Source organism: Panthera leo, chromosome B3 (genome assembly GCF_018350215.1).
Source record: "Panthera leo isolate Ple1 chromosome B3, P.leo_Ple1_pat1.1, whole genome shotgun sequence".
Taxonomy (NCBI): domain Eukaryota; kingdom Metazoa; phylum Chordata; class Mammalia; order Carnivora; family Felidae; genus Panthera; species Panthera leo.
Genome location: NC_056684.1, coordinates 138137529 through 138165318, shown reverse-complemented (window position 1 = coordinate 138165318; position 27790 = coordinate 138137529). Strand labels below are relative to the sequence as shown.

Here is a 27790-nt window from a genome sequence, read left to right as displayed (position 1 = left end):
AAGGACCTTTGTGGCTGCGTCGGGCCCACCCAGACCGTCCCCTATAATCTCCCCCTCTCAAGATCCATGTCTCCATCACATGTGCAAAGTCCTCCTACCCTAATCACACCCACAGTTCCCAGGGACTGTGCCATTCGGGGGGCTCACTGTCCCAGCCGACCACAACAGGACTTCCCGATGTCCGAAACCGCGGATCCGGAAGCCAAGCTTCGTGACTCCCCGCCGCTTTACTTCTGCCAGAAAAGTTGGAGGATGTCTTTCCGCTGGGCCAGGCACACGGGACGAAGGCTCCTAGGGACGCACTGTTTACAAAGCTCCCGCACCTTGGTCTTGAAGAGCCGGCCCACGAAGACGTAAATCACCGGGTTCAGGCAGCTGTTGGTGAAGGCGAAGAAGTTGGCGTACTGCAGGCCCAGGTCTATGAACTTCTCCCAGAAGCAGCCGCGGACGGCCTGCACCTGGAACAGGAAGTCCAGGAAGGCAAAGAAGTGGTAGGGGGTCCAGCACACCAGGAAGGCAGCCACGAGCGTGAGGAGGAGCCCCGCGGTCTTGCCACCCGTGGAGCCCCCGCTCCGCGTGCCGCCCACCTCCGCGCGCCCTCGCAGGGAGGCCAGGATCTGGCCGTTGTAGAAGACGATGGCCAGCAGCGGCAGGAGGAAGCCCAGCACGTTCAACTCCACCATCCGCGCGAAGTGCCAGGCCCCGGGCGGGTGCAGCAGCACGCAGGCACAGGTGTCGCTCAGTTCCGGGACGGCGGCGAGGGAACGGAACAGGAACGTGGGGACGCTCAGGAGGCCCCCCGCCACCCAGATGAGCACGCAGGTGGCCCACGCCCGCCGCCTGCGCCCCCGCCTCCGGCTGGCCATGGGGTGCACCAGCACCCGGTAGCGGTCCTGGCTGATGGCCACCACCAGGAAGATGCTGGTGAATAAGTTGGCCTTGATGACCCCGTTGACGACGCGGCAGAGGAGGGCTCCGAAAGGCCAGCGGAACCGGTTCGAGATGTTCTCCGCCCAGAAGGGCAGGCCCAGGACGAACACCAGGTCGGAGGCGGCCAGGTTGGCCAGGTAGATTTGCGCCACGTTCAGGCGCCGCCGGGGCAGGAGGAAGACGGACAGCACAAGCAGGTTTCCCAGCAGGCCGCAGGCGCAGATGGCGAGGATCAATGTCGGCAGCAGCCTGTGCAGCAGGTCCCAGGCCTCCCGAGCGTCGTCACAGGACGTGGCGTTTGCGGGGCGGGGCTGGCTCCGGTTCAGGGACAGGAGCGCCAGGAGGGTCCGGGACGCCATCCGCGGCCACCTGCAACGACCAGCATGCGGCATCAGCTGGGGGAGGCGGCCAGCCACAACCCGAGGCCCGGGTCCAGCCCGCCGCCAGCCTTGGACAAGAAAGCTGTCTCGGCCCGCGGCCGCACCTGTTCGCTTACGTATCGGCCGAGGCTGTGGCTTGCAGAACGAGAGATAGCTGCCGTCTGTTCCCTCTGGGGAAAAGTTTGCCGCCCCTTGGGACGCAGGAAAAGACTAGGGCTTTGAACGCCGAGTCCAATTCCGAGCGCAGCCACTTGGCGTGAGCCACTGAGACCCACTAACTTTTAGTTCCCTTTTCGAAAGGCAAAGCTAGTCGTATCCCTCGAAAGGCAAAGCTAGTCGCATCCCTCGAAAGGCAAAGCTAGTCGTATCACTCGAAGGGCAAAGCTAGTCGCATCCCTCGAAGGGCAAAGCTAGTCGCATCCCTCGAAGGGCAAAGCTAGTCGCATCCCTCGAAGGGCAAAGCTAGTCGCATCCCTCGAAGGGCAAAGCTAGTCGCATCCCTCGAAGGGCAAAGCTAGTCGCATCCCTCGAAGGGCAAAGCTAGTCGTATCCCTCGAAGGGCAAAGCTAGTCGTATCCCTCTTGTGTAACCGTGGTGAGGACCAGGGACAGGGTCTATGGAGAGCTTGGTACGGTCGCCTGGTCTAGAGGAAGCACTCGGTCTTATTAACAACCAGATTATTATCGTTCACTCCTTGGCAGACATCAAAGAGCACCCGCTCTGTGCCAGCACCTTGCCAGGGAAAGGACCCAGCCCCCAGCCTGAAGGTGCTCACTGTCCAGAGGCGATGCAGACATGGAGACAGTGGGCGAGGACCTAAGAAAGAATCAGGAAGTGCTAGCAAGAGGTGCAGACAGCGGGGATGTCCGTCCATTGGGTCCCAGACCAGTGGGGTGGACGGGGTAGGGACAACGGTGGGAGGTTTCCAGCACGAGAAGCCGGGCTTGCAAATTACCAGCAGTAAAACAACATTAATAAAGCAGCTAACATTGATGAGATGATTTCTAAGCCAGACACCATTCGGAGAGTTTGACATTGAAGTACTTTTTCATTTAACGTTCCCAGCAGCCCTGTGGAGGTAAGAGCCTCGTCATCTACATTTGCTCAGAAAGCGGGGCGCGGAGGGACTGATCACTCGTCCACAGTCGCACAGGGGGCTGGAGTAGAGAGGGGATTCAGCCCGGCACAGTCTGATTCCAGAGGCCGGACCTCTGTCTCCTCGATTCTGCTGCATGTTTGGCCCCCAGTCGGTAGATGAGGAAGCCAGGCTCGGAAGTGAACAGCCTGTCCTGGGAGCCCTCAGTCTGTGCTGACCCAAAAGGCCACAGTCCCAGCCACACAGCAGGCCTGCCTCCCAAATGCCCACGCGGAGTTTCAGTGGGGGAGGGATATGGTGGGAAGCAAGCAGACTGAGTCCCGCCGCCCTCTGGAACCCCACGGAAAGAAGGGATCGCATCCTGCACTCGTGGATTTATGGGCACCTGCCGGTCCAGCTGGCCACAGCTGACTCAGGAGACCCGTATGATCCCCATTCACACAGTGAGCAGCTTGTGAACCATTCTTGGCTGGGTGACCTTGAGCAATCACTTGATGTCCCTGAGCACGACTTTCCTCGACCTAGGACATGATGACTTTCGAGTTTGGATGCTGTGTGTAACTCACACGCTGTGCCATTCACACCGAGGTGTAATTTACCAGTTCCTCCATGCATTTGTCTACTGAACCAGTATTTATTGAGCACCTACTATGTACCTGGCACTGTTCTAGGTATTTGGGACAGAGCAGTGAATCAAACTAGCAAAGACCCCTCAGAGGCTTCCAGCCTCGTGGGAGGACAGAGCCCACAACAGTAAACATACTGAATAAAATTGTAGCACGGGGGTGGTAAGCAGGGGGGATGGCGAGATGGAATCAGTTTTTGGATTTTATATTGAGGGTAGTGCCGCCATGATTTTCAGTCGGATACAGGTGGGGAGAGAGGAAGGCTCAGATGATGCCAAGATTTTTATCCAGAGCACCTGGACATATGACGTTGCCATCAGCTGAGATGGAGACGGCAGTGTGTATGTAGATGGGGCAGGGTTTGGCGGCGGGCAGGGAGATCAGGAGTTCACTCTCGGACATGTCAAGGTTCAAGGTTGAAGTATCGAGTGGGGACATCAAGTGGGGATTTCCAGCGACTAGATGTTCAAGTCTGGTATTCAATGACAAGAGCTGGCATAGTGGACGTCCAAGAGTGGACGAAACCACCGAGGGAGAATGTAGACAGAGGGGAGAATGAACTGCTTGGCCACGAGTGGGGAGGTCAGTGGGATACACGGGGGATTAAGGGCTGGTGGCTGTGGCGTATGTGTGGCATGGGGACCTCTGACCGAGTGCATACAGAAGAGTCGAGACACTCTTGTGCTGTAAATCCACAGCTAAATATTTATCTGGTTATTTGGGAATCGTTTCATTTATTTATTTTTCTTTGTGGAATTCTTTTTTTTTTTTTTTTTTTTTTTTTTTACCCTGGAAACACTTTAAAAATTTGCAATATGCCCTTTTGGCCTCGATGAGCTAAAAAGATGAAAGTTTCGGGAGGATGTAAGTACTGAGCTCCCCTTTCTCAAGGAAGTTGGCAAATTTGCAAGTTGCACAGACTGTTGATGTTTATTTACATCACTAGGCAGGGCTCTGTGGCGATTTCACCAACCACAAGAAAACCTAAGACCCAAAGCTGCTACTGCAGAAGTTAGTAATTTTAATTTTCTAAACCGTGTATTTTATTTTTGAGAGAGAGACAGAGTGTGAGCAGGGGAGGGGCTGAGAGAGAGAGAGAGAGAGAGAGGGAGGGAGACACAGATTCCAAAGCAGGTTCCAGGCTCTGAGCTATCAGCACAGAGCCTGATGAGGGGCTCGAATCCACGAACCAGGAGATCACGACCTGAGCTGAAGTCGGGCGCTCAACCAACGGAGCCACCCAGGCGCCCCAGAAGTTAGTAATTTTAAAAGATCTGCCCTAAGACCGATTGCACCCACATAGCTGCAGAAGGCGTTGTTACAGGTCGCTCTGGGAAGCATGGATTTTCCATTCAGATCAAGCTACTATTCTGCCAATTAATTCAACTCATTTTTGGTTCCAGTTTATCTCCTGCACAGGTAACAGTGGAAATGACGGCTGATCATGGGTCCGCTTCATAACAACTCCACACACAGGGAAAATGCTATCGGTATCTTCTGATTCTTCCACTGGAAAAAAATCAGTTCCAAACATGATCCAATTCACGGACTCAAAGCAAAACTTCTGGAAGTTACATCTGGGCGACTGGAACAACGACTTCTGGGGGATGCTATTCTAAATTCAGTTTCAGTTGTTTACGTTGGAACTAGAGTTATGTTTTTGTGATGATAATACAAATACAGATTTTGCTGGGGTGTGGTGTCATGGTAACAGCGATGTTCTTTCGAAAATAAGAGAGCAGTGGAACAGAAATGTACTTTGAAGAGGCCACTGGTGCACACGCCGTTTGCAATTGCATATGAATAAGTTTCAGGATCCTACCAATTAATTCTTTTTTAATGTTACTTATTTTTGAGAGTGAGAGAGACAGAGCATGAGTGGGGGAGGGGCAGAGGAGAGAGGGAGACACAGAATCGGAAGCAGGCTCCAGGCTCCGAGCTGTCAGCACAGAGCCCGATGTGGGGCTCGAACTCACGAACCTCGAGATCATGGCCTGAGCCGAAGTCGGACGCTCAACCGACTGAGCCACCCAGGCGCCCCTCAATATTCTACCAATTAAAATGGAGGTTAGAGTTGACAAAGTTTAGAAAATCTAAAGATGGGTACACAGGGTTACAGAACCACAAGCTTTTCGTAATAAGGTTGACGATGAATTAAAAAACAAAAAAACCCTAGAGCACGTATTTCCTTTCTTTGCTGCCCCATCATCAATCACTTTTAGGGGACCTTGCGCCTAAATGCCCGGAAATGTTACTAAGCTGTTTGTTAAAGCGGAACTCTAAATTTTGTTTGAATTTTGTTCCAAATCATTTGGATATCTTTAATCAAGGTACGCAAAGAATGGAGCACCGAAACACCTGCTTTTATGCTTTTAGCAGACTGTAATTACCTTGAAAATGAAGGTATTATGCAGAAAATAAAGGACATTTATTGCGAAAGGGGAAAAATGTTTAAAGAATGCGAGCTCGGTGGCACACAAGATTTGATTTTAAATCTCTGTAGTGAGCTTTGGAATATCTCAGTTTGTGGGAAGAATCTTTTCACTTGGGTAAATTCATATTCCGTACAAGAAATGAGACGAAACTGAGAAAACCCGGGATGCGCAGCCTCTAAGTTTCACAAAACGTTCAAAGAGGGGAAGTAACTACAACTTATTTGTAGAGTAAAAATATTCTCTGCTAAAAATGTTTGTTGAGAGCCACTCTGAACTAGGGCGTAAAGGCATCACCTGTGAACATACATGGGCTAAGAGAGTTACGTGATTTTGTACGTAAAGAGTCAGACCTGAGAACAGCCTCTGCTTGGCAGAATTTGCTCAGAGATTAGCAGGTACCTCAGCACTTACAGCAAGGACATTTTCTTAACTAAATACATTCTGGTCTGGGGTGCTTGGGTGGCTCCCTCGGTTACGCGCTCGACTCTTGGTTTCTGCTCAGTTCAAGCTCTCACGGTTTGTGGGTTCGAGCCCCGTGTCAGGCTCTGTGCTGACAGCTCGGAGCCTGGGGTCTGCTTCGGATCCTGTGTCTCCTTCTCTCTCTGCCCCTGCCCTGCTCGTGCTCTGTCTCTGTCTCTCTCTCTCAAAAATAAATAAACATTAAAATTTTTTAAAAATAGGGGTGCCTGGGTGGCTCAGTTGGTTAAGCGTCTGACTTCGGCTCAGGTCATGATCTCACAGTTCCTGAGTTCAAGCCCCACGTCGGGCTCTGTACTGACAGCTCGGAGCCTGGAGTCTGCTTCGGATTCTGTGTCTCCTTCTCTCTCTGCCCTTCCCCGCTCGCGCTCTCTGTCTCTCAAAGATAAATAAACATTAAAAAAGACTTTTTTTTTTTTTTAATTTTTAAAAAGAAGCTGGAAAAAGCAAGGATTCTCCCTTGGAGCCTCCAGAAGGAACACAGCCCTTCTAACACCTTGACGTTAGCCCAGGGCGACTGATTTTGAACATCTGACTTCCAGAATAATAAATTTGTGTTGTTTTAAGCCACTAAGGTTGTGCTGATTTGTTACGGCATCCAGAGGAAATTCAGGGAATTTCGCCCTCCCTAGGGAATCAGGGGCTGCCTCCCAAGCCACCAGCAGAGACCTCTGACTTCAGCTCGAATCTGGTTGGCTTAGCAGACACTGCCCTCCGTCCCAGTGGACCCAGCTGTGTCCGTGGGCCCCCCACGGACACAGCATGTCTGCTCAAGCTGGGCTCATTTTGAAAGGGTTTGTCTTTACCAGCTGTTGTTTGTGTTTATATGACGTCGGACAGAAAGGAGAGCCCTTCCTTCACCAGTTCTTAGTTTTAGCTCTGATATCTGCCTGGCACATAGTAGGTGCTCAATAAACAGCAGCTATTGATAGTATCGGTAATACTCGATCTTATTTGAAAAACGTAAAGGTGATGCTGGGCAGGCCTGCTAGAGAAGATGATTCTGTAATTTCTACGTGATATTTTCTGAGTTTGCATATTCCAACCCTGGCATGTGCTACTCGGGAGACCACTTTCTTCAACGGATTGGGCCTCGTGGAATTCGTTCCAATTTCAACAGTGAGGTGAGATAAAGGCATTTGAAATACAGACAGAGAGATGAATGAATCTCAACTCAGTCACATAATTAAGATGCGATTTTCAAGCCACAAAGAACCCAACCAATTTATTGGCCTTATGAAATCTTGCAAGCAATCCTGGGAAGACCGATTTGATTTTTATAAATCAAAATTCGTAGATTGAAACTGGTCAGAGTCCACACGGAGCTCATTAGGGGCTGTATTATTCAGCCTCTACGTGTTTCATACGGCCTTGATGTCAAGAAAGAATTTCTGGGACCTCCGTGAGCTAGTCCAGACGCTCTCCTCCTTTTCTGCTGGAAAAGCAACTAAACCCTGAAGCAGGCACAGAATACAATCTCTCCCACTGATTTAGAATTACGTTTAAAACAAAAAACAAGACATACACTTAAAACAGAAAATCCTGCCAGTATTTCATTGTAAGAGGAAGCTTTCTTTGTTTGTTTTTTCCAACGAGACGTGAATCTCCTCTTACACCTTGCTCTCATAAAAGGAAAAAAAGAGACGGCTGTTTACTTACTCAGGGGATGAAAAAGCTCGCGACTTCGTCTGGGTTTTCTGATGGCGAGAGCTGCCTTCGGAGGTGTTTTCTGGGCTGAGAAGCACCGTGGAAACGCGATGGCCTCAAATTGCCCAACCTCCTCTCCAATGAGGTCACTGGAGGGATTGCCGAGAAAGTGAGTCTTTCGATGGAAGAAGCAAGCTGGGGTTTAAAAGGAAAATTGCTCTGTACTTTAAGGCTGGCAAGAGAGCATTCAGCTCCCAGCCCCCCTCTTTACTTTGGAGACATCTGGGGAGACCAGTGACTCTGCCAAAAAAAAGTATGTTGGCCAATATGCCCTTAAACCATATTCCGGCATCATCCAGTCCCTTCGAGCCTCAGTGGACATTGAGTAATGACTGTGCCCCGTTCACCACGGGGTCCCACATGCCTGAGGCTTACTACAAAACCTCAGCTTTTGTGGGAGCTGACTTCAACGTCCCTTTTGAGTTTCAGTCCTCAAGGACGCACGGCCAAGAATCCGTTAGTGTGGACCCCATTAAACAAACAGTGAGCTAGGAAAAAAATTGGCTCCTGCAACGTCCAGAACTGAATGGGATCAGATACACTTTTCCTCATCTTCCCCAGCAGCTCTGAAGCCTATTTGCCTGCACATGTCCAATTGAACTGCTCAAGACCTCCTGTTCAGACAGTAAGAAATTTCTGGCTTTCTTTGAGTGTCTGGCCTCATGATCCTGTAACTGAAATGCCCCTAACCCTCCCTCTTAAAAATTAAGACGCTTCGAACTCCCTCCCTAAATGCAGGAGAATGCATCCATGCCTGGGGCTTGAATTGTGGCTTCTGGAAAGGTCATCCTCAAATCTCAGGGCCCCAGCCCTCCCCACACCCGAGTCCTGCCTCTTGGATGCCCCATGTCCCCTCTTTAAAAAGAATTTTTTTTTTTTTTGCATGTATTTATTTTTGAGAGACAGAGAGGGACAGAGAATGAGCAGGGGAGGGGCAGAGAGAGAATGAGATAGAATCCGAAGCAGGCTCCAGGCTCCGAGCTGTCAACACAAAGCCCGACACGGGGCTCAAACCCACAAACCAGGAGATCATGACCTGAGCCGAAGTCGCACGTTTAACCGACTGAGCCACCCGGGGGCCCCTCCATGTCCCCTTTTGATGTCCCCTTGAACCCAACGTGTCTGGGGCAGAAGAATGTCCCCTTTGTCTTCAGCATCTAGCCTTCTCTGTTTCCTTTCTCTGTACTGACACCTCAGTGGGGACAAACTGCACTTTAGAACTTTCTAGCAAGTCTCTCCTGTTGCTAGATATATTAAAATTGTGGAAGCAGAAAAAACAAAGAAGATTCCGAGACTCAGCAGCTGGGGAGCATTTGAGGGAGGAGACTGGAATCTGTCTTTGGGGACGGTCCCTTCACGTGAGGAGAGACCTGGGATGTTTTAGTCACGCAGACGTTAGGTGAATGTCGGCCAGCGTCTGGGTAGCTTTTCATCAGAGAAGGCCTCCAAATCCCAGGCTTTCCTAATTAGCAACGAAGATGGGGGTCTCACCAGTGGAAACCATTTGCAGAGAGTGACTGCCTTTTCTCTCTTCCACAGGAGTGGAGACTGGACTGCTTCTCACCAGTGTCTGTCTTAGGAGATGCCTTCCTGCCCAGACAGGCATTGACTCGGGAGGGTCCCTGAGACCAGCTCCGTGAGAGGTGAGCCACTCGGTCGGACCCTGGCCGACCCCGCTTCATGTCGGGGAGAGACGGTGAGACGGTGAGAAGGGGCCTGTGTGTGGCAGGACCCTGTGGCCCCCACTGCTGGTGGCCCACTTGCCACGTGATGGCTGATGAGCGGGGCTTCGGGAGAGGACTCTGTGGCAGCCTTGCCAAAGCCTTGGGGGCTCCCCCCGCGGGCGGGATGGAAAGTTCTTTTAGGAAAATGGATGTTCCTCCTATGGCTCACTCAGGGTGGGAAAGGGAGTGGATTTGCCCTCTGCCTCTGGGGCTGTGGGGAGAAAGGGCCTGAATTCCAGGGGCTGAGGGCAAGGCGAGGGAACCCCAAGTCTTGGGGACAGGGGGCCTGAATTCTGGGGGGGTTGAGGGCAGGGTGAGGGAACCCCAAGTCTGTGGGGAGAGGAGGTCTGAATTTTGGGGGTTAAGGGCAAGGCGAGGGAGCCCCAAGTCTGTGGGGAGAGGAGACCTAAATTCTGGGAAGTTGAGGACAAGGCGAGGGAACCCCAAGCCTGTGGAGAGAGGAGACCTGAATTCTGGGGTTTAAGGGCAGGGTGACGGAACCCCAAGTCTTGGGGAGAAGGGGCCTGATTTCCAGCAGCTGAGGACAAGGCGAGGGAACCCCGACTGTTGGGGAGAGGGGGCCTGAATTCTGGGGGGTTAAGGGCAGGGCGAGAGAACCTCAAGTCTTGGGAAGAGGGGCCTGACTTTGGGGGGTTGAGGGCAGGGTGAGGGAACCCAAGCCTATGGGTCAAGGGGGCCTGGATTCCGAAGGCTGAGGGCAGGATGAGGGAATCCTACATCTAGGAAGGGGTACAGGCCCCTGTAACGTGGAGGCAGGGGGAGGCCAGGAGTGGGGTGAGGGTCCTCTGGGGCCTGGGGCCTGTGTGGGGCCTCTGTAGGGAGAACAAGACAGCAAAGAGACTATTCTAAGGCATGAAGAGGCGGCTGGAAAGAGACCCAGGGCTGCCGTCTAGAAACAGGACAGCCTGACCAGCGTGCTGGGACAGGTCAACCTTCCCTGGATTGTCCCTGATGCTGATGCTGGGGACTCCAGGCAGTGGGGTCTCCTGAGCTGAGGGCTCGGGCTATGCTCCATGCATATTCCGAGAAGGTGAGCTTGAGCTTAAGGGACTTGGGGACACACAGGTCGCAGTCCCCACCATGGCACACACACAGTTCTCTGGTCACTAAACCCCGGAGTCACCCTGTCTCCTCTCCTAGCCACACCCAGCAGGTTCTGCAAGGTCACCTCCCTGGGCTCATCTCTACAGGTGACTTCCAGATGTGGGACATCTTCAGGGCTCTCGCTCAGTCCTCACAAGACACGAGCTGTCTCTTTTATTATCTTTACATGTCGACGCAGGAAAGGAACCGAGGCCGGCCCGCTTCCGGCCGGGACCGAAGGCCCCGCCGGCCACCTTCCCCCCCGTCCAAGCCTTCCTTCCGGCCGTAGGTGTTAGACAATCACGTGGCAGACACGTCTGCGACAAAGAGCTCCCAGCCAATCTCCTAGCTTTCTGAGTTTTGTCCTTCTGTCCATGCTTGTGCTGGATTAATATTCCAGAGCACCTGGATTTTGTCATTTCCTAGGACAACAGCCCAACCCCTTGGAATTCAGACTCCCCTGTGGTCCTGCTGTAACACGCGGAGCCACCCTCCACCCTGGGACATTTCCTGACGGGTGACTCCTGGGCTCCTAATGCCTCTGGACGCGCCTTCCTGTGAGCGTTTGCTGGAAATGCCCCCCCCCCACCCCCCGCCCCTGTCTTTCTGCTTAATGCGCCTCCGTCATTCAAGGCCCCTTTGGTCCTCTGTGAGCACAGGTCTGAGTGTTCATCCTTCTATTCTGCACACACGTAGGGAGCACCTGCCTGGCGCCCCCCCTCGCCCCTGGGGACCGCTCAGGTTCCATGCGTCTGGCAAGCGATCGAGCCAACATTTCAGCCAAGTGTGCAAACACCACTATACGAGAGCCCGCAGCATGCGGCACAGAGGGGGTGGGGACGGATGGGGCCAGGGTCAGGTGTCAAGATGCAAGGGGTGTGAAAAGAAAATCCTACAGTTTGTAGGTTTAACAAGGCACAGATACCTGGGAAGCGACAGGGCGACGGGGGCCGGCTTGAAGGTGTCCCGGGCATGCGGGCAGCTGGGAGCACTGCCCTGGCCTGAGCCGATGGCCATTTAGAAGTGAGGGGCGGGGCACCTAGGCGGCTCAGTCGGTTAAGCGTCCGACGTCGGCTCAGGTCATGATCTTGGGGTCCGTGAGTTCGAGCCCCGCGTCGGGCTCTGCTGACAGCTCGGAGGCTGGAGCCTGTTTCCGATTCTGTGTCTCCCTCTCTCTCTGCCCCTCCCCTGTCCATGCTTTGTCTCTCTGTGTCTCAAAAATAAAAATAAACGGTAAAAAAAAATTTAGAAGTAAGGGGCTCTGGGCACCGGCCACTCAGCAGAAAATAGCCCACTGGGCCAGGGGTTCCACAAACCAGTGCAAGTTTAGAAATTTGCACATAAAACGCTGCCTGGACAGTGAGACTCAGCAGGCCCTCCCTGAGGGGAGTCAGGAGAATCCCAGAGCTAATGCAGCCAGGGCCCGGGTGCAACACTTGGAAATGACCTGTGACCGGGGAGGGTCAGCCACAATCCTCTGTGTTCTAAAGCCTGAGCCAGACCAGGTCACGTCTCTGCCTGAAACCCTCAGCCTCCCCTCGCAGGGACAGGAAAGCGCTGCGATCGACAGCGGCCCACCCACAAGGCTGCACAGCCCTGCTGCCTTTCTCAGTGTCCTTTTCACACTCCCCACCCGCTCATCCACTGGCTCTCTGGCCTCTTTGCTCTGTCTCAGACGTGCCACGTCCTCTCCGCCTCAGGGCCTTTGCACTGGCCATTCCCTGTGCCCGGAGCACCCTTCCCGTAGACAGCCACATCCCTCGGGTCCTCCTGGCCCCCACAAATCCCCCCTTATCAGAGAGCCCTTCCCTGAAGTAATACCTCCTCCCTTCCGCCCGCTTCCTTGTTTCTCACCACCTGGCTACACTGTTTAGTTTTTCCTTCCTGTGTCTCCACCAGGCAAGGTGTTTACCTGTTTTGATTAGAGCCTTACTCCGGAACTCCTACAACAGAGCCGATGTGCTCAATCAGCACGTATTTGCTGAATAAATTCAGGACCCTATTTACTTATGCTGCATATCGGAATATCAATAGTTTGTCCCTATGTCAACACGCACGTCCTGAACCCCTTGGGGGCCCCAGGTGCCTTGTGGGCAATGGGAAGACGGAGGTGAACAAAGCCTTTTCCGCGTCCCCTTGTGGAGCGCGGGGTCCGTCTGAGGACAAAGACAGGCAGGCAGGCAGACAGTGACTGCACGCCTTGGAAGGCAGAATGGTAATGAAGAGCCAAGGTTACGTCCGAGTATGAAGGCCTAAAGAATGGAAGTCTTGGAAGAATTACGGCAGAGGGATATTTGACTGGGGTTTTGAGAGATGAATAGGAGTTTGGAAGGCAGGCCAGCCAAAACAAACAAACAAACAAACAAACAAACGCAAAAACATTGTAGGTGGAAGGCCCAGCACGTGGGCGTGCACAGATGTTGTTTGTGGAAGGCTTACTTAGAACTTCGGAGTCAGAAAGCCCAGGGTCAAGCCTCAGACCGCGTTTCCTCATTCCTTTTGAGGACCACTCAGCCCCTGCCCTGGGGTCCGCTCTGTGCAGATTTGCCCCCAAAGGCTGTTGTTTTGGTGCAGCAAAGAGCACGAAATGGTTTCAGATCGGAGTGAGTTCTCTGAGAGCGCAGATACTCCCCTGGCACTGGGGGAGAGGGGGCGAGGGTGGGAAGAGAGCCGGGGGCCCCTGCGGGGAAGTCCCGGGAAGGCTCAGACCCGCAGGTTCTTCATCTGGCAGCGAAGGTGCCCTGCCTGCTCTGACAGCTGTTGCGGGGATCAAATAAATCCACGGAAAATGTCACTCTTTCATCATATGGACGTTCACAGGATGAGATGAATTATGGGTACGTACGTTCCCAGTTTTATGACCTTCCTCTGTGTAATCTGGCAGAAACCGCCCATATGGAAAGCCTGTTGCCTCATCTTTCAATCGGCCCACGGGCCTAAATGGCCTACGCGTCCGGCGAGAAATGGGGGCGTGAAATCAAGTTCGTTTTCCACAGAAACCAGTAGTGCTCGTATGTCTTTTGCGGGGATGGGGTTGATGCTGTGATCGTGTATCTCTAACACAAGAAACCAGGCCGTGCCCCGTGATCAGAAATGTTTCTACGACCAGGGCGCAGGAGAAATGACACGCTGAAGACAACGCTCACCTTCCCTTGAAGACTTGGGGTCATCCTTGGCTGTCCCAGCCCCCATGGTGGCTACAGATATGTGACACAGACAGATACGTCGACGATACACGTGAAATACTTGAATGGGGTTCTCCACTGGGCATTCGGAGAAGATGCCTCAGAAGAGAGCTAACGTTTCAGAGTTTGTTGGCATAGATGTGTCTCAGGCAGGGCTCTCCAGAGAAACCAAACCAATAGGATATTTACCTATTCCTATCTATCTATCCATCTATCTATCTATCTATCTATCTATCATCTGTCTGTCTTCTATCATCTATCTATCTGTCTATCATCTGTCTGTCTATCATCTATCTATCATCTATCTTCTATCATCTATCTATCATCTGTCTATCTGTCATCTATCTATCATCTGTCTATCTGTCATCTGTCTATCTACCTATTTATCTATCATCTATCTATCTATCTTTCTATCATGTATCTACCTATCATCTATCTATCTATCTATCTATCTATCTATCTATCATATATCATGTATCTATCTGTCATCTATCTATCTATCTATCTCTCTATCATCTGTCTATCTATCTGTCTATCATCTATCTATCTATCATGTATCTATCATCTATCATCTATCTATCATCTATCTATCTATCTATCTATCTATCATCTATCATCTATCTATCATCTGTCTATCTATCTATCATCTATCTGTCTATCTATCATCTGTCTATCTATCATCTATCTATCATCTATCATCTATCTATCATCTGTCTATCTATCTATCATCTATCTGTCTATCATCTGTCTATCTATCATCTATCTATCATCTGTCTATCTGTCATCTATCATCTGTCTATCTGTCATCTATCATCTGTCTATCTGTCATCTGTCTATCTATCTATTTATCTATCTATCTATCTTTCTATCTATCATGTATCTACCTATCATCTATCTATCTATCATCTATCATGTATCTATCTGTCATCTATCTATCATCTATCTATCTATCTATCTATCTATCTATCATCTATCTATCATCTGTCTATCTGTCTATATATCATTTATTTATCTATCTGTCTATCATCTATCTATTATCTATCTATCTATCTATCTGTCTGTCTATCATCTATCTACTTGTCTATCATCTATCTATCTACCTGTCTATCTATCTGTCTATCATCTATCTATCTACCTATCTGTCTATCGATCATCTATCTTCTTCATCATCATCATCTATCTATCAATCAAGATATTTATTCCAAGGCATTAGTTCATGTGATTACAGGGGCTGGCTATGTCAAAATCCATAGGGCAGAGCAGAGGACTAGAAACTCAGGTAGGAGCTCATGCAGCAGTTCTGAGGCAGAATTTCTTCTCTGGAAATCTTAGTTGTTGTTCTTAAGGCTTTCAACTGCTTGGATGAGGTCCACCACATTATTGAGGGTAATCTCCTTTACTTCAAGCAAGGGATGTTCACCACATCTACAAAAGACCTTTGCAGCAACCCCGGATTCCTGTGTGATTAAAGAACCAGGTGCTGGAGCCCAGCCAAGCTGACACGTAAGACTCGTCATCACAGATGGCATTTAGAACCATGATCCTGGCTGGGATTAGTAAGATGGCCCACGCAGAGAGAAGAGAAGAAGGCTTAGGGTTGAAGCCTGAGGAGTGCCAACATTTAAATTTTAGGTGGAGAAGGAGGTGCTGGGCAAGGAGAACAGGAAGAGCAGCCAGTGGAAAACAGATTCCGTGCCGATCAAGTCTGGGAGACCTGGCGTTAGACCAGGCTTAGAGAAGCATGCCTCCTTGCAGGACTTCTCAGGGCCTTTAATATGCTTTTGTGCATTGTGAAGCCTCGCGAGGAAGGTGTCGTGGTTGCAGTTCTGAGACTTATCGGACCAATCAGGAGCCAGGTTTTGGTTTTGCTTTTGGTTGTTGTTGTTGTTGTTGTCGTTATTTTGTTTTCACTTTGTTTTGTTTCGTTTTGAGAAACTTTGGGGAAATTCTTCCAAAGTAAATAATGGCACCACAATAGCTTACAGAGTAGAAGGTGAGCCCTATGGCTCTAGGAGAAAATGATTTTAGAACTGAATTGAAGAGAAAGAATTCGGGTGGTTAATGGGGTGGGGGCACCCAGGAGAGACAACCAGTTCTCGCAGTGAGAGGGTCTGTTCTTCCCCATGGAGCACGAGGACAGGGGTCAGACTGCCCCGAAAGGCCATCCAGCAGTCGGGATGCCAAGGTCCCACTGCTTTGTCTTCCTCCCAGTGGACAGGTACTTTGGGGGAAAAATCTGACTTGCAAGCAAGGCCCCGGTCCTCAGGTCTGATCTGGAATTCGGGGTGGGCGGGTCTGGGCCGCAGAGCCACCTGCCAGGGAGGGTTCGGATCCTAGCTCCATCACTGAGGAGCTGGCTGACCTCGGACCGGTTTCTGCGCCGCCTCCGGAAGCCTTGGTTTCTTGGTCTGTGAAGCGGGCCCCTTCTCAGAGTTTGGGGATCAGGTGAGACGCTGTGGTGACACAGCCAGCGGGAGCTGTCCTGGGTTATTGATTTGCTCTTGCACAAGAAGGGTTATGTAAGCCGTCCTCTGTCTTGGCCGGGACCCCAGAGAGGAAACAGGCAGACAGGGCTGGCCCTCTGTGTGGGCCTCGGAAGTTGACTCAGCGTGGACGGGGTGTCCGGGGAAGCTTCAGAACCCCGTCTTGGTTCATCTTGTGGGGTTGTCCCTAAACAACCTTCCACCGAGTCGGAAGCCGGGAGCCGGGCCCTGTGGCCTCTTCTTAGCCTGGTCTGGGAGGCCCTGAATCAGCCTGGCTTTGGGGCCTGGGGAAGGAAGAGGGCAACAGGGCAGCCCCGGTCCTGGGCCAGCAGCCTGGGGCCTGGGGTATTTAATAAACCCGGCTCCAGCAGTTCTGTGGTTCGTACACTCTGGGGGGCCTGGGTTTGCCCCTAACATCCTACATGACCTTGAGAAAGGCCTGGGGATCCTCCTTTGGAAAAACTCCCTCGAGTTCTGCAAGATGCTCTAGCCTGCTCTTTCTTAGGGACACTTCTGTCACCAGCTGGCATCGCCAGGCCTCAGGAGACCTCAAGGAAGCTTCTGGTTGACTCCTGCATTGCTGGGGGGAAAGGGGTCTGTGTGGACCCCGGTGGGCAGGCCCAAAGGTGAGTGAGCGCGTCCTCAGAACGATTACAGCGCCTCTGGCCGCCTCCCGGGGCTGCGGGAGCCTAGTGCCGCAGACAGTCTGGCTTCGAGCAACGGAAATTTAATCTCTCCCAGGTCAGGAGGCCAGAAGTCCAAGATCGAGGTGTCGGCAAGTTCTGAGGAACAGTGTCTTCTATGACTGTTTCCTGGCTTCTTGGCGGTTCTGGGGAATCTTTGACGTTCCTTGGCTTGTGGGACCGTCACTCTGATCTCTGACTACATCTCCTTGTGGCCTCCGTGTCTCTGTGTGTCTCTCCTCCTCCTATGAGGACCCCGGTCCTTGGACATAGGGCCCACCATAATCCCGTACGACCTCCTCCTACCTTAATGACCTCTGTGAAAACCCTATTCCCAAATACGATCCTGTTCTGAGGTCCCATGTGGACATGAACTTGAGGGGGGGACGGAATACTATTTAACCCACGAGAGTGCTTTGATCTCTGTTATTCTTCACAGCACCTGGATTCTCATTGTATAGGCGAGAGAACAGAAACTCAGAGAACCTGACTGGCTTTGCCCGAATTCCCAGAGGCAGGATTGACAGAGCTGGCATGTGAACCAGGAACCTGGCTCCAAGCCCAGGGCAGTCGCTGTCACATTGGTGCTGCCCTCTACAGTTTATGGAGCCCTCCTTCCAGAGTCATTAGCTCTGGGTAAGGCAGTCACACTTAGGGTGTTAGCTGCCTAGTTTCCAGATGAGGAGACTGAGGCCAAAGGCCTTTGGAGGGGGGTGAGGGGTTGGCCAAGATCACACAGCAGGTGGGTGGCATGGTGGGGCCTCAAGGCCTGGCCTCCAAAGTTCTCCCCCTACAATGACATGTTACCTCTCAGCGTCGGGCACATGAAGGGAACCAGACACAAAAGGCACGTGGTGTTATGAGTCCATCCGAATGAAATGTTCAGAAGAGGCAAGTCTGGAGACGGGAGGGTTAGTGGCTCTGGGACCCGGGGGGAGGCGGTGCTGGGGGATTTCACGCTGGGGTGATGAGCGTGTTCTGGAACTAGAGAACAGTGACCACACAGCTCTGGGGGCAAGCGAAACCCACTGGAATGGGTGAGCTGTCTGGCTTGTGAGTCATATCTCGATAAAGCTGCTACGGAGAACATCTCAGGGTAAGGTGTCAGCCTCCAGCCCCTGGTGTGTGTGTATGTGGGGGGGGGGGTGGATTCTGTAGGAGGTAAATACTCACGAGGCCTACAAGATTCAGACTCTGTTAGGGCAGAAACAGTCCCAGCGTGGGCTCAGAAGCTGTCCCCGCAGGAAAGCAGCTTGAGGCCAGATTTGTACCCCCCCCCCCCCACCAGTGCAGTTACAAGCACCCCTCCTGAAGAGCAGTGGGGTCTTAGCAAGTTACTTCCCTCTCTGGGCCTCAGTTTCCCCATCATGAACTGGCGGTAACGCAGGTGCCCACCTCCCTGAGGGGTCACGAGGGTCTGAAAAGAGGTCAGCGGAGTGTGAGACGTTATCATGGGGCCATTTGACCTCAGCCAAAAAACAACAAGCAAGCCATCAGGCTTTCAGCCATTCCCACTGCTGAATCGTGACCTCCTCGCCTCGCCCCTGTCCACCCCCCCCCCCCCCCACTGCTCCCAATCCTCCAGGGTTTGGTGACAGGTCAGAAGGTGTGGCTCTGCCGTGGGCTCAGGGGCTAAGAGCAAGGAGAGAGGGGACCACACTGCCGGTGGCTGCGGACCGAGGCTTTGCTTTCCAAATCATGAAGACTGCACCAGGGACTTCAGAGATCGACGACGGCCCTCATCGCTAGCATTCAGTCCCACCAGGTCGCTGGCATTCAGCTTGCACCGTGACCCCACCTCCTCACCCACTCGGCCAGGGCAGGCTCAGGGGCCCACCGGTGGGCTTTCAGGGGGGGTGCCGAGGAGGGTCTGGGAAGGCAGGGGCTGCTCATGTTGCTGGGCTGGCTGGGGGCAGGTGGGAGGGCGGCTTTCCCAGCCCGTTTCCACCTGCCGAGAGCCCAGTTCACGCTTCCGGCCAGGTGGCTTCCCTCTGGGCTGCAGACATCCTAGAGTCATGCTTACCCAGCGACCAAAGTCCCTTAGAGGAGTGAGCTCCCTCGGGCAGTGGTGGGCAACTGTCTCCAAGCTCAGAGCTGCTGGGGAGGTAAGGGTGCAGGACGAGTGGGAGGCTCGAGCACTGGAAGGAGCACGGAAAATGTGTCGGACTCTATCCAGTTGTGGACACCAGGGCCAGAGGGCAGAGAACGAGCCAGGAAGTGGAGAGAGGGAAAGATACAAGGCAGGGGCTGGCTCATGACAGGCCTTGCGAGCCACGTTATGGATGTAGAACTTTATCCCGGGTGCCGGGACACGTTTGCAGGATTTCCTGTTAGAGAGCGTGGTCCTCGCCCTCACCATCGTCTTCATCACAGCTGTCATCGCCATCATCATCACCATCGTGGCCGCTCACACGCGTCGAGTGCCAACTCTGTACCAGGCACCGGGCTAGACGCTTTTCTGCGCGAATCCTGTCAACAGCTCCGTAAGGCAGATGCCCTTATTCGCCCCCTTTTACAGATGAGAAAACGTAGGCTCAGACCACACGACAAATAGGAGCCCCGGCCGGAACCAGGACTGGAATCCAACCCAGGTCTGCCTCATCCCAAGCCTCGGCTCCTAAACGCTGCTCTTTCGGGGTATAGCCCCTCTACGGTTGTATTTGTGTGAAGACACGTCATTGGATACAGAGTGAAGGATAAGAGCTGGCAGATGGTCGAGGTCAGTATCAGAGACGGCAACAGCGGCGAGAGGACGCTCAGCCATAGAGAGAAGCAGGTAGGTCCCGGAAACACGTGGGTGGAATCTGAAAGAGGTGCTGATCCGGTAGGTGGGAGGGATGGGGGAGAGGGTGTATTGACCGATGACCCCCAGGTTTCTGGTATGGGTGCGTGGAGGTGTATAGATCGAGTAATGCCACTTCTGTAGAGACAGAATAGAAGTGTTCTTTAATGAACGAGTGAATGAATGAATACGTGAGTAATGAGGAGGTCCCCTAAATGAAGTGGGTAATGAGTTCCCCATCACTGGGATTATGCAAGCAATGGCCACACAACTGTTTGTTTAATCTAGACATTGTAGAAGGCACTCCTGCTTGGAAGGGGAGGTGAGAGGGAAGGTCCTCAGTAAATATATATTGCGTGCATGAATGCTTGAACTTGTTGCCACCCCTCTGATTCTAGGGCCTCATGGGGGCTCGCTGGCACCTGGTGGGAGCTTGATGAGTTACCACTGTAGGAACGGAGGACGGGGGAGACTATCAAACCCTATTCAATTTTGTTACATTTCTACTTCGGTATATTTTAGAGCCTGCAGTTTAATACATATTAATGAGTTTACACATTGGGTATGCATAATCAAAATTCTTTTACTTATAGGGATACACAATCACAAGAGCTTGGACACCGCTGTTCTGCAGGACAGAAGCCCTAAAGTGGGGTGAGCGGAAATAATGGCCTTCTCGCTGCCTCTTGATTGCAGTGTCCTCACAAAACTAAGGTTTTCGGGAACCGTGACATGAAAAATGCCTACAAAAACTACTGCAAAAAAACTCCTCGACCGTTTATTAAGCTGTATGGAAAAGACACATGTTTACACACCTCATCCATTTCTCATTGTTTGTGAATTGCTCCCTCCTTACAACGTAACAGCTCTCTGGGTCTTTCACAGGACAATGTTCTTTATCACAGTGTCAAAACAACCCACTGGGCGGCTGCCCTCCTGCAGACTGATGGCTCCTCAGGCCACGGGAGGACCCCTAAGTGACCATTAGGTGTCCAGAGCTAAATGACCATTAGGTGCCCATCACACACCCGCTGATGGATGAGTGCTACACATGTGCGAAGCACAGCCTCCTTTTTATTCCACTCACAGTTTGCGCGCGGTTTAACTCCATTAAAATGTTAAACCCTGCCTACTTCTTCAACCGTTTTCTTTCTCCAGCTACGAGTGTGTGTGTTTATTGGGGCAGAGGGGTGTGCGTGGCAGGGGCACAAAGGCTGGGAATCTTTTCTGACTCCTTTTGCTTTAAAATCTAGAGCTGGTTTGATGAGGATTTACGGGCTGTTTGCCATCCAAGGTTTCCTGGTCTTTGGGGTTTCCATCTTCTCCGGAGAGGGCTTGCTAACAAGTATCCAATTACTTTGAGTGAATGAATGCTGTCCTGGTGTCGCTTGCCTTACCATCCTGGTAGCTCCTGAGCTCCACTGCTACTGAGCTGGCCCTCCCCGCCTTGGTTCTCCGCCACATGACGTTGGAGCCTTGGAGCCCGGGAGGTGCGTTCTCCTTACTCCCCACGGTACCTGCCGGCCACAGCAGGCCGATTGGGAGCCCCGTAGAAAAAAAGAAATGAATCCTCCCTGGAGCACGGGGGGCTTGGCGATAGGACTGTCTCTTAAGCCTCTGGCCAAGGATGCTGGTCCAGCTTCCTGTGGCCTTACTCCTGGGACCCGCCCCGCCCCACCCATCGCCCCGCCCACCGCTGCCCCATCGCCCCGCCCACCGCTGCCCCATCCAACCACTGCCGGCCCCGCCCAGCGAAGGCGGAGCCACAGCCTCTCCGCAGCGCCGGCTGGAGGCCCCTGGGGGAGAGGGCGTTCTCCCTTCTTGGTTCATCCTGTGGGGCCCCAGGGCTTCCTCTTGGTCACATAAGACCAGGCAGCCACGCTGTGACTCAGACCCAGCTGGCCCAAATGAGGCGCTCAGCCCTGTAGGGGAGCTTGGTCCCAGGATCAGCGCTATGGGGTCCGTGACCCTCGTGCCAAATCATTGGGCTGCTGTCCTCGGGTGGCAATTGGTCGGTGCCCTCGGTTGCTGAGACCCAGACAACGGTGGACGGGCTGGACTCCGCCTGAGTACTGCCCACCCCCGGTCTGAGCATGAGTCCCCGGCAAGTTCACTCAGACATCTCTCGCGGGCATCACAAATCAAACATTGAAGGGGTGGCGTGTCCGCAGAACGCTCGCGTGTGTGTGTATGTGTGGGGGGCGGGCGGGCAGCGTTACGGGAAGGTGGAAGGCAGGTAACGTTGTTGCGCACCTGCTATGAGGCCAACCCTGAGACGTGCTTTATTTACAGCACCGTTAGCTACAATACCGGTTCTCCTCTAAAGAGCTATCGTAAAACCCGAGTCCGTTTCTTTATAATAAATTTATTTCCATACTGTGTGCCTAATAAAGCCTCACATTTATATAGCACCTTTCCTTTTTCCCAAGCACTTTCGTGCCTGTTACGCCTTTCAGCCCTCCCAACAAGCTGATGTCACAGAGGACGAAACAGGCAGGGATTAAGTGACGTGCCACTAATTATCAGCAGAACTGGGGCATCAGGCTCCTCCTCAGTCCTCTCCTCTGCACCAGCCAGGGTGCCTCGCTGCACCACGTCGCAGAACAGCCTTCTGGTCGTTGGAAGGAGTCATCCCTGTTCGAGTTTGCGAGTTCCTCGGAGACAGAGATCATACTTGCTTTTTTCTTCCCTCTTGCCCGCGGTGCTCAATACTTGCCTACACAGCAAGTGCTAGAGAACTGCTAAGTGCTCATCGAGTTCCTGTTTGGCACAGACCATCTTGCCCACGGGCAGGGGGAGTGATGGGATCCTGGTCTCCGGGTTCTTACCAGGGATCCCTCAGAGTTCAACCTTCACTGATCTGAGAAATCATCCTCCGGAGTCCCAGCTGAGAGGATTTAAGAGACTGAAGGCAAAACTCCAGCCAGGCCCCCCGCCTGGGGACCCAGCCGTGGCCTCAAAGCTGGGGTGGCAGTTCTCCCGGAGGTGCGATCTGGCACGCTGGGGCAGGCTGGGACGCCACGTGGGAGGGACACTCAGTCCCTCCTGTCCCTGTCCCCAGGCCCCCTCCACTCCTGGGAAGAAGCAGACTGGCCCACGGGTGGCAGCAAATGGGAACAATAATACCATCATGTTTATGGAGCCCTTGGCTCTGGGCACGAGGTCACCCCATCCTCACGGCCTCGCCCGCTGCATCTTGGGCAGGGCGGGAATGAAGCGCCTGTGTTTGGCCGGAGACGTCGACTTACTGCCCAAGGTCGCATGCCTTCCGTTCCTGCTCGGGCACATCCTGAGGGGCAGCTGTAACCGCGCCCTCACCCACGTGAACCGTAGTCCTCGGGGCGGCCCTCACTGGCTGTTCCCCACCCACTCGGGCAGTCTGTGAATCTGGCGTTCCACCGAGACGGAGGTCCGTAGCGTGCCCATGGAGTTCTCCGTCTTGGTGGCCTCCGACACGCAGCCCCCCTTCTGGCACAGTCCCCGGAACACCTCCCGTGACTTCTTGCGGAAGCGCTTGCCCACGATCACGTACACCAGCGGGTTGAGGCAGCTGTTGCTGTAGGCCATGTAGGACGCGATCTGCGTGAAGACGTCGACGATGTGCTCATCCCAGCAGCCGGACAGGATGTTGAGGCGCAGCAGCGTGTCCAGGAAGGTGCTGACCTGGAAAGGCAGCCAGCAGGTGACAAACAGCAGCAGCACGGCCAGGACCAGCACCGTGGCCTTCCTCTCCGTCTGGATCTCCTTGAACTTCTGCATCTCGTTGTTGCGCAGCACCTTCATGATCTGTGCCGTGCAGAAGGTGATGACGACCAGGGGCAACAGGAAGCCCACGGAGTTCAGGAGCACGTTGGTGAACACCTCCCAGGTGCGCGACGGGTAGACGATGAGGCAGGCCGTGACGTTGTAGCCCTCGGCCGTGTACTCCTTCATGGTCCGGAAGGCCAGCATGGGCGAACTCAGGAGCAGCGTGCACCCCCAGATCACCAGGCTGTAGAGTTTGGCCCAGCGCACCCCGCGCATCCGGCCCATGGACATGGTTTTCACCAGGGCCAGGTAGCGGTCGATGCTCACCAGCATCAGGAAGCAGATGCTGCTGTACAGATTCATGTAGAGCATGGTGTTCACCACGCGGCAGAGGACCTCCCCAAAAAGCCAGTCGAAGTTGTGGGCGATGGTGATGGCCCAGAAGGGCAGCCCGCAGGCCAGGAGCAGGTCCGCCGCGGCCAGGTTGCCCAGGTAGATCTCGGCCACCGTGCAGCTGCTCTTGTGCAGGCAGAAGACGCCGAGGACGAAGATGTTCTCGAGGGCCGCCAGCACGAACAGGACCCAGAGGAAGGGAGCCTGGATGGCGTTGAGCCAGCTCCTCCACTCGTCGTAGACGCAGCCCTGGGACGACGTCCCGTTGAGAGTGGGCTCGAGCACCTGCGAGGTGATGTTGAGCATTTCGACGCTAAAAGAAAAGCACAAAAGAGGCTGTTACACCTCGAGGTCACAAGAAGGAGGAGAGACAACTGACGCAGAAGGAGGCGGACTCAGCAAGCAGCTTCCGGAAGCGAGGTCGGGAGGGGCGCTCAGGCCCTTTCTGCCGCGTGCTCAGAGACCGGGGCGCCCCGGACTCCCCGGGGTCTTTCAGAGGGACCCCGTCTCCTTGGGCTGAGCCGAGAGCTCGTGTTCTTTGCCTGGCAGCTCCGTTGGGATGTCTCCTTGGACGGTGTCCCCCCGCGGCACCAACAACCAGTCTTGGGCCCTGGGCCTCCTCGAAGCTTCCGTGATGGGAGGATGCAAAACACATTCCTTCCTTATCGCGCGGGCCCCTCCCAAGGGAGCTGGGCATCTTTCAGCCTCTCGTGGCCTGGTCACGGTGAGTAATTTATTAGAGGAGAAAGGTGATATCATGCCAGACAGTGATATTCCAACCTGCCTCCGAGACCACAGCCCATCTGCCCACACCCTGTCTCCTTCTGGCAGAAGGCAGCGCTGTGCTTCCAGAACCTCCATCAGCCAAGTGTTGGCGACAGTCCGAGGTCACGTGATGGCAAGGGAAGGCAGGGGCTTTGGAACCAGACAGTTCATATCTCGGCGCGTTCATTGGCCGTGTGACCTTGGGTGAGTTAATTAGCCTCTCCGAACCTCAGTGACCTACCTCGTAAAATGGGAATAACAGAATGTACTTCTCAGGGCTGCGGTGGGAATCCAAGACAGTGGGCAAAAAGCTGTGCTCTTGGCTCAACAAGCACGAATAATTATCGACTTTTCGTGAACTTAATGAAAACAACCGGCACCACTTGTTTTCAGGTTCTTGCTCCTGTATTAGCGACTGTATCATCAACTCACTTCTTCCTCTTCCACTCTTGGGTGCGACTCAGACCACGGGGCGGTTCATTTTCTGGAAGTGTCACTGTTCAGGCTACTTCCTCTCTACCCTCTGCCAAGAGGCACGGGGGTTGGACAGCTCCCTAGCTGTGTGGTCTTAGGCAAATTGCTTGACCTGCCCGAGCTTCCATTGTGTTTCCTTTGGAGTAAAACGCTGCTCTCTTCTTGACTGGCTTTGTACGGCTGTTGCAAGGGCCAACTCAAAGCGTGGGCGTGAAGACACATCGGAAGCGGAGAGTGCAACCAGAGGGCAAGACTGAGTAGATGTTTCCCTAGTGCCCAGGGCAGGGAGAGTCAGGGGAGGTGGTGGGAGGGGAGCTCTTCCTGGGTGGGTGAGTCCTTCCGGGGCAGGCTCATTGGCTGGGAGGTGGGGGGTGGCGGGCTGAGCCACAGCTATGGGAAAGAATCTGCTGTTCACCGGTGGGATTTCCTAGGAAAAGCCCCTCTGCTTCCGGGACCAGCTGGCTGGCTTTGAGCGGCCAAACTGGGCACCTGTGACTAACTCATTCCTCAGTGCAATTGTTATTTATGTATTTATTTATGTGTGTACGTGTGTATGTATTCATTTATTTACTTTTTTAAAACAGTTGTCTTTTTTTTAATGTTTTATTTATTTTTGAAAGAGAGAGAGAGACAGACAGACAGACAGAGTACCAATGGGGGAGGGGCAGAGAGAGAGGGAGACACAGCATCCCAAGCAGGCTCCAGGCTCTGAGCTGTCAGCACAGAGCCCGACGTAGGGCTCGAACTCTCGAACTATGAGAACGTGACCTGAGCCGAAGTCGGACGCTCAACCAGCTGAGCCACCCCGGCACCCCTGCAATGGTCCTTTCAATGTGCTTTGAGCATCTTCTCTGTGCTGAGCTCCACCCTGGCTGTAGAGACCCAGAGGTGGGTGCCACGTGTCCCCCACGCCCTGCCAAAGCTCCTGGCAACTGTGGTCTAGAGTGTGATGGATGCCGTGGGGGTGTGGGGCACAGAATTGGGTGTGTGTGGAGAAGGACGGAGGTGACTCTGTGACTCTGGAGCTGGATCTCGAAAGATGAGGAACATGTCAACAGAGAGCAAGAAAGAACAGTGTTATATGGTGACAGAGGGTGGCTACATTTGCAGTGAGCACAGCGTAACATATAGAGAAGTTGGATGGCTATGTTGTACCCTGGAAACCAAGGTAGCATTGTGTCTCCACTGTTCTCAAATAAGAAAATGAAAAAACAAGACAAACAAACAACACCAACAAGGAGAGAGGAAGACCAGGCAGAAGGAGCAGCTTGAGCGGAGGTGCAGAGATGCAGAAGCCTCCGGCATGTTCTGGAAGGCAAGGTGGGAAGTGGCCAGGGATGGGATGAATAAAGGAAAAAGGACAGTCATCACTGGCTGCTAAGAAAGTGAAGCTTTGTCCCTGAGAGCTTTAAGGAGGGAGTGATGGGATAGGAGAAAGGCTCTGGGAAGATTCTTCTGGTGGAGTGGTGATTTGGATATGTCCCCCAATTTTTTGCTACCCTTCCCTTCAAAGGGTGGAGTCTAGTTCCTCTTGCAGTGAATGTAGCCGCTGACTTGCTTCCCACCCGTGGTGGCAGTGACAGTGTGTGAGTCCGTGGTCTGTCATAAAACACATTGCAGTTTCTTCCTTGGCCTTGCAAGGGTGCTTGCTGTGGGGGCAGCTGGCAGCCATGTTGTGAGGGCGCTCAAGCAGCGGTGTGGGAGGAACCAACTTGCCCCCTTGGAAGCAGATCCTCTGGCCCCAGTTCAGCCTTTGGTTGACCCTGGCACCCTAGCCTTGGAGTATTCCGGCTGAGACCCCAGATATCACAGAACAGAGACTGGCCGTCCCCACTGGGCCCTAAGTTCCTGACCTGTGCAAACTGGCAGGCTCCTTCCAGAGCCTCTGGATGTAAGGCTTCTCCTGGACAACCTCCTTGGTCCAGCCTTTGGCCCTGTTTTTGCAGCTACATAAAACCCATTTTCTCAGTGACCCAGGCTTGGACAGTTGTCTCTCAGGGTCTGGGTCTCGGAAGACGGAAGTATGGCACCAGATGCTGCCTGTTAATTTCCCAGCAATGTGGTCCTTTGCCAACAGGATGGCCCCTGGCCCTTAGCTGGCTCTGAGAAGCCACTAGATTGTCCGAGGTGGCCTGGGGAGTGCAAAACTGGGAGTTAAGTGCCCCGTGGCTGCCTGGTCATCTCCATGGTATGCTGCACCCCATACAGGGCTGAGAAGCCAGGCGGGGCCCCTCTGCCCTTTGTCTCGCCAGCCCTGAACGCTCAAGACCGACCCTCCCTTTCTTCTGCTTCCACTCGCAATCGGTTCTCTCTATAGAGTGGCTAGGCCTCCTACCAGACATCAGACATGAGTTGGAGACATCCCTTCTCCACGGTGACCTGGTGCATCTCTGACTCCTTGGGTGTTGACTTCAGAGTGTCACTCTCTTCATTTCCAAGTTCATTTGCGATGGGTCGCACATGACCATCACTTCTGTATCTTCCTCCCGCATCCCCGTACCCCACCAAACCCAACAGAACACCACCCGCCCTGCTCCCACCAGGTCCATGGGGGACTCGAACACGGGCCCTACCAGCCCTCGAGAGGTTTTTTTTTTCTGCGGATCCCACACTGCCTGTTGCTTTCACTGTTGCCCAGGAAATGGGGGTCACATTCCCCAAGTCTTCTCCAGGCTTTCTGCCCCTCCCACCATAAGCAGTAAATCAAGGAATTCTTTTGACTTACCCGAAAGTGGCTGTGGTGGGCACGGGGTCCTCATGAAAAGACAGGAACATATGTCTCCTCCAGGAAGAGAACAT

General features: G+C 53.3%; 2 protein-coding genes across 2 annotated transcripts; both read right to left on the bottom strand.

The window, feature by feature from the left end:
- Positions 1 to 47: 47 nt before the first annotated feature.
- Positions 48 to 27768, bottom strand: BDKRB1 (bradykinin receptor B1). Its single transcript, XM_042944219.1, has 3 exons — positions 27717 to 27768; positions 7604 to 7786; positions 48 to 1299 (listed from the first exon to the last, which is right to left on the bottom strand). The coding sequence occupies exon 3, from the start codon at positions 1287 to 1289 to the stop codon at positions 228 to 230; it is 1062 nt and encodes a 353-aa protein (XP_042800153.1). The 5' UTR covers positions 1290 to 1299; positions 7604 to 7786; positions 27717 to 27768; the 3' UTR covers positions 48 to 227.
- Positions 22961 to 27790, bottom strand: BDKRB2 (bradykinin receptor B2). Its single transcript, XM_042944220.1, has 2 exons — positions 27717 to 27790; positions 22961 to 24065 (listed from the first exon to the last, which is right to left on the bottom strand). The coding sequence occupies exons 1-2, from the start codon at positions 27788 to 27790 to the stop codon at positions 22961 to 22963; spliced, it is 1179 nt and encodes a 392-aa protein (XP_042800154.1).

Coding starts and splice junctions, on each gene's coding strand:
- BDKRB1 (XM_042944219.1), bottom strand. CDS start 1,289: ATGGCGTCCCGGACCCTCCTGGCGCTCCTGTCCCTGAACCGGAGCCAG.
- BDKRB2 (XM_042944220.1), bottom strand. CDS start 27,790: ATGTTCTCTTCCTGGAGGAGACATATGTTCCTGTCTTTTCATGAGGAC. Junction 24,066..27,716: donor CCCACCACAGCCACTTTCGG/GTAAGTCAAAAG, acceptor CTTTTCTTTTAG/CGTCGAAATGCTCAACATCA.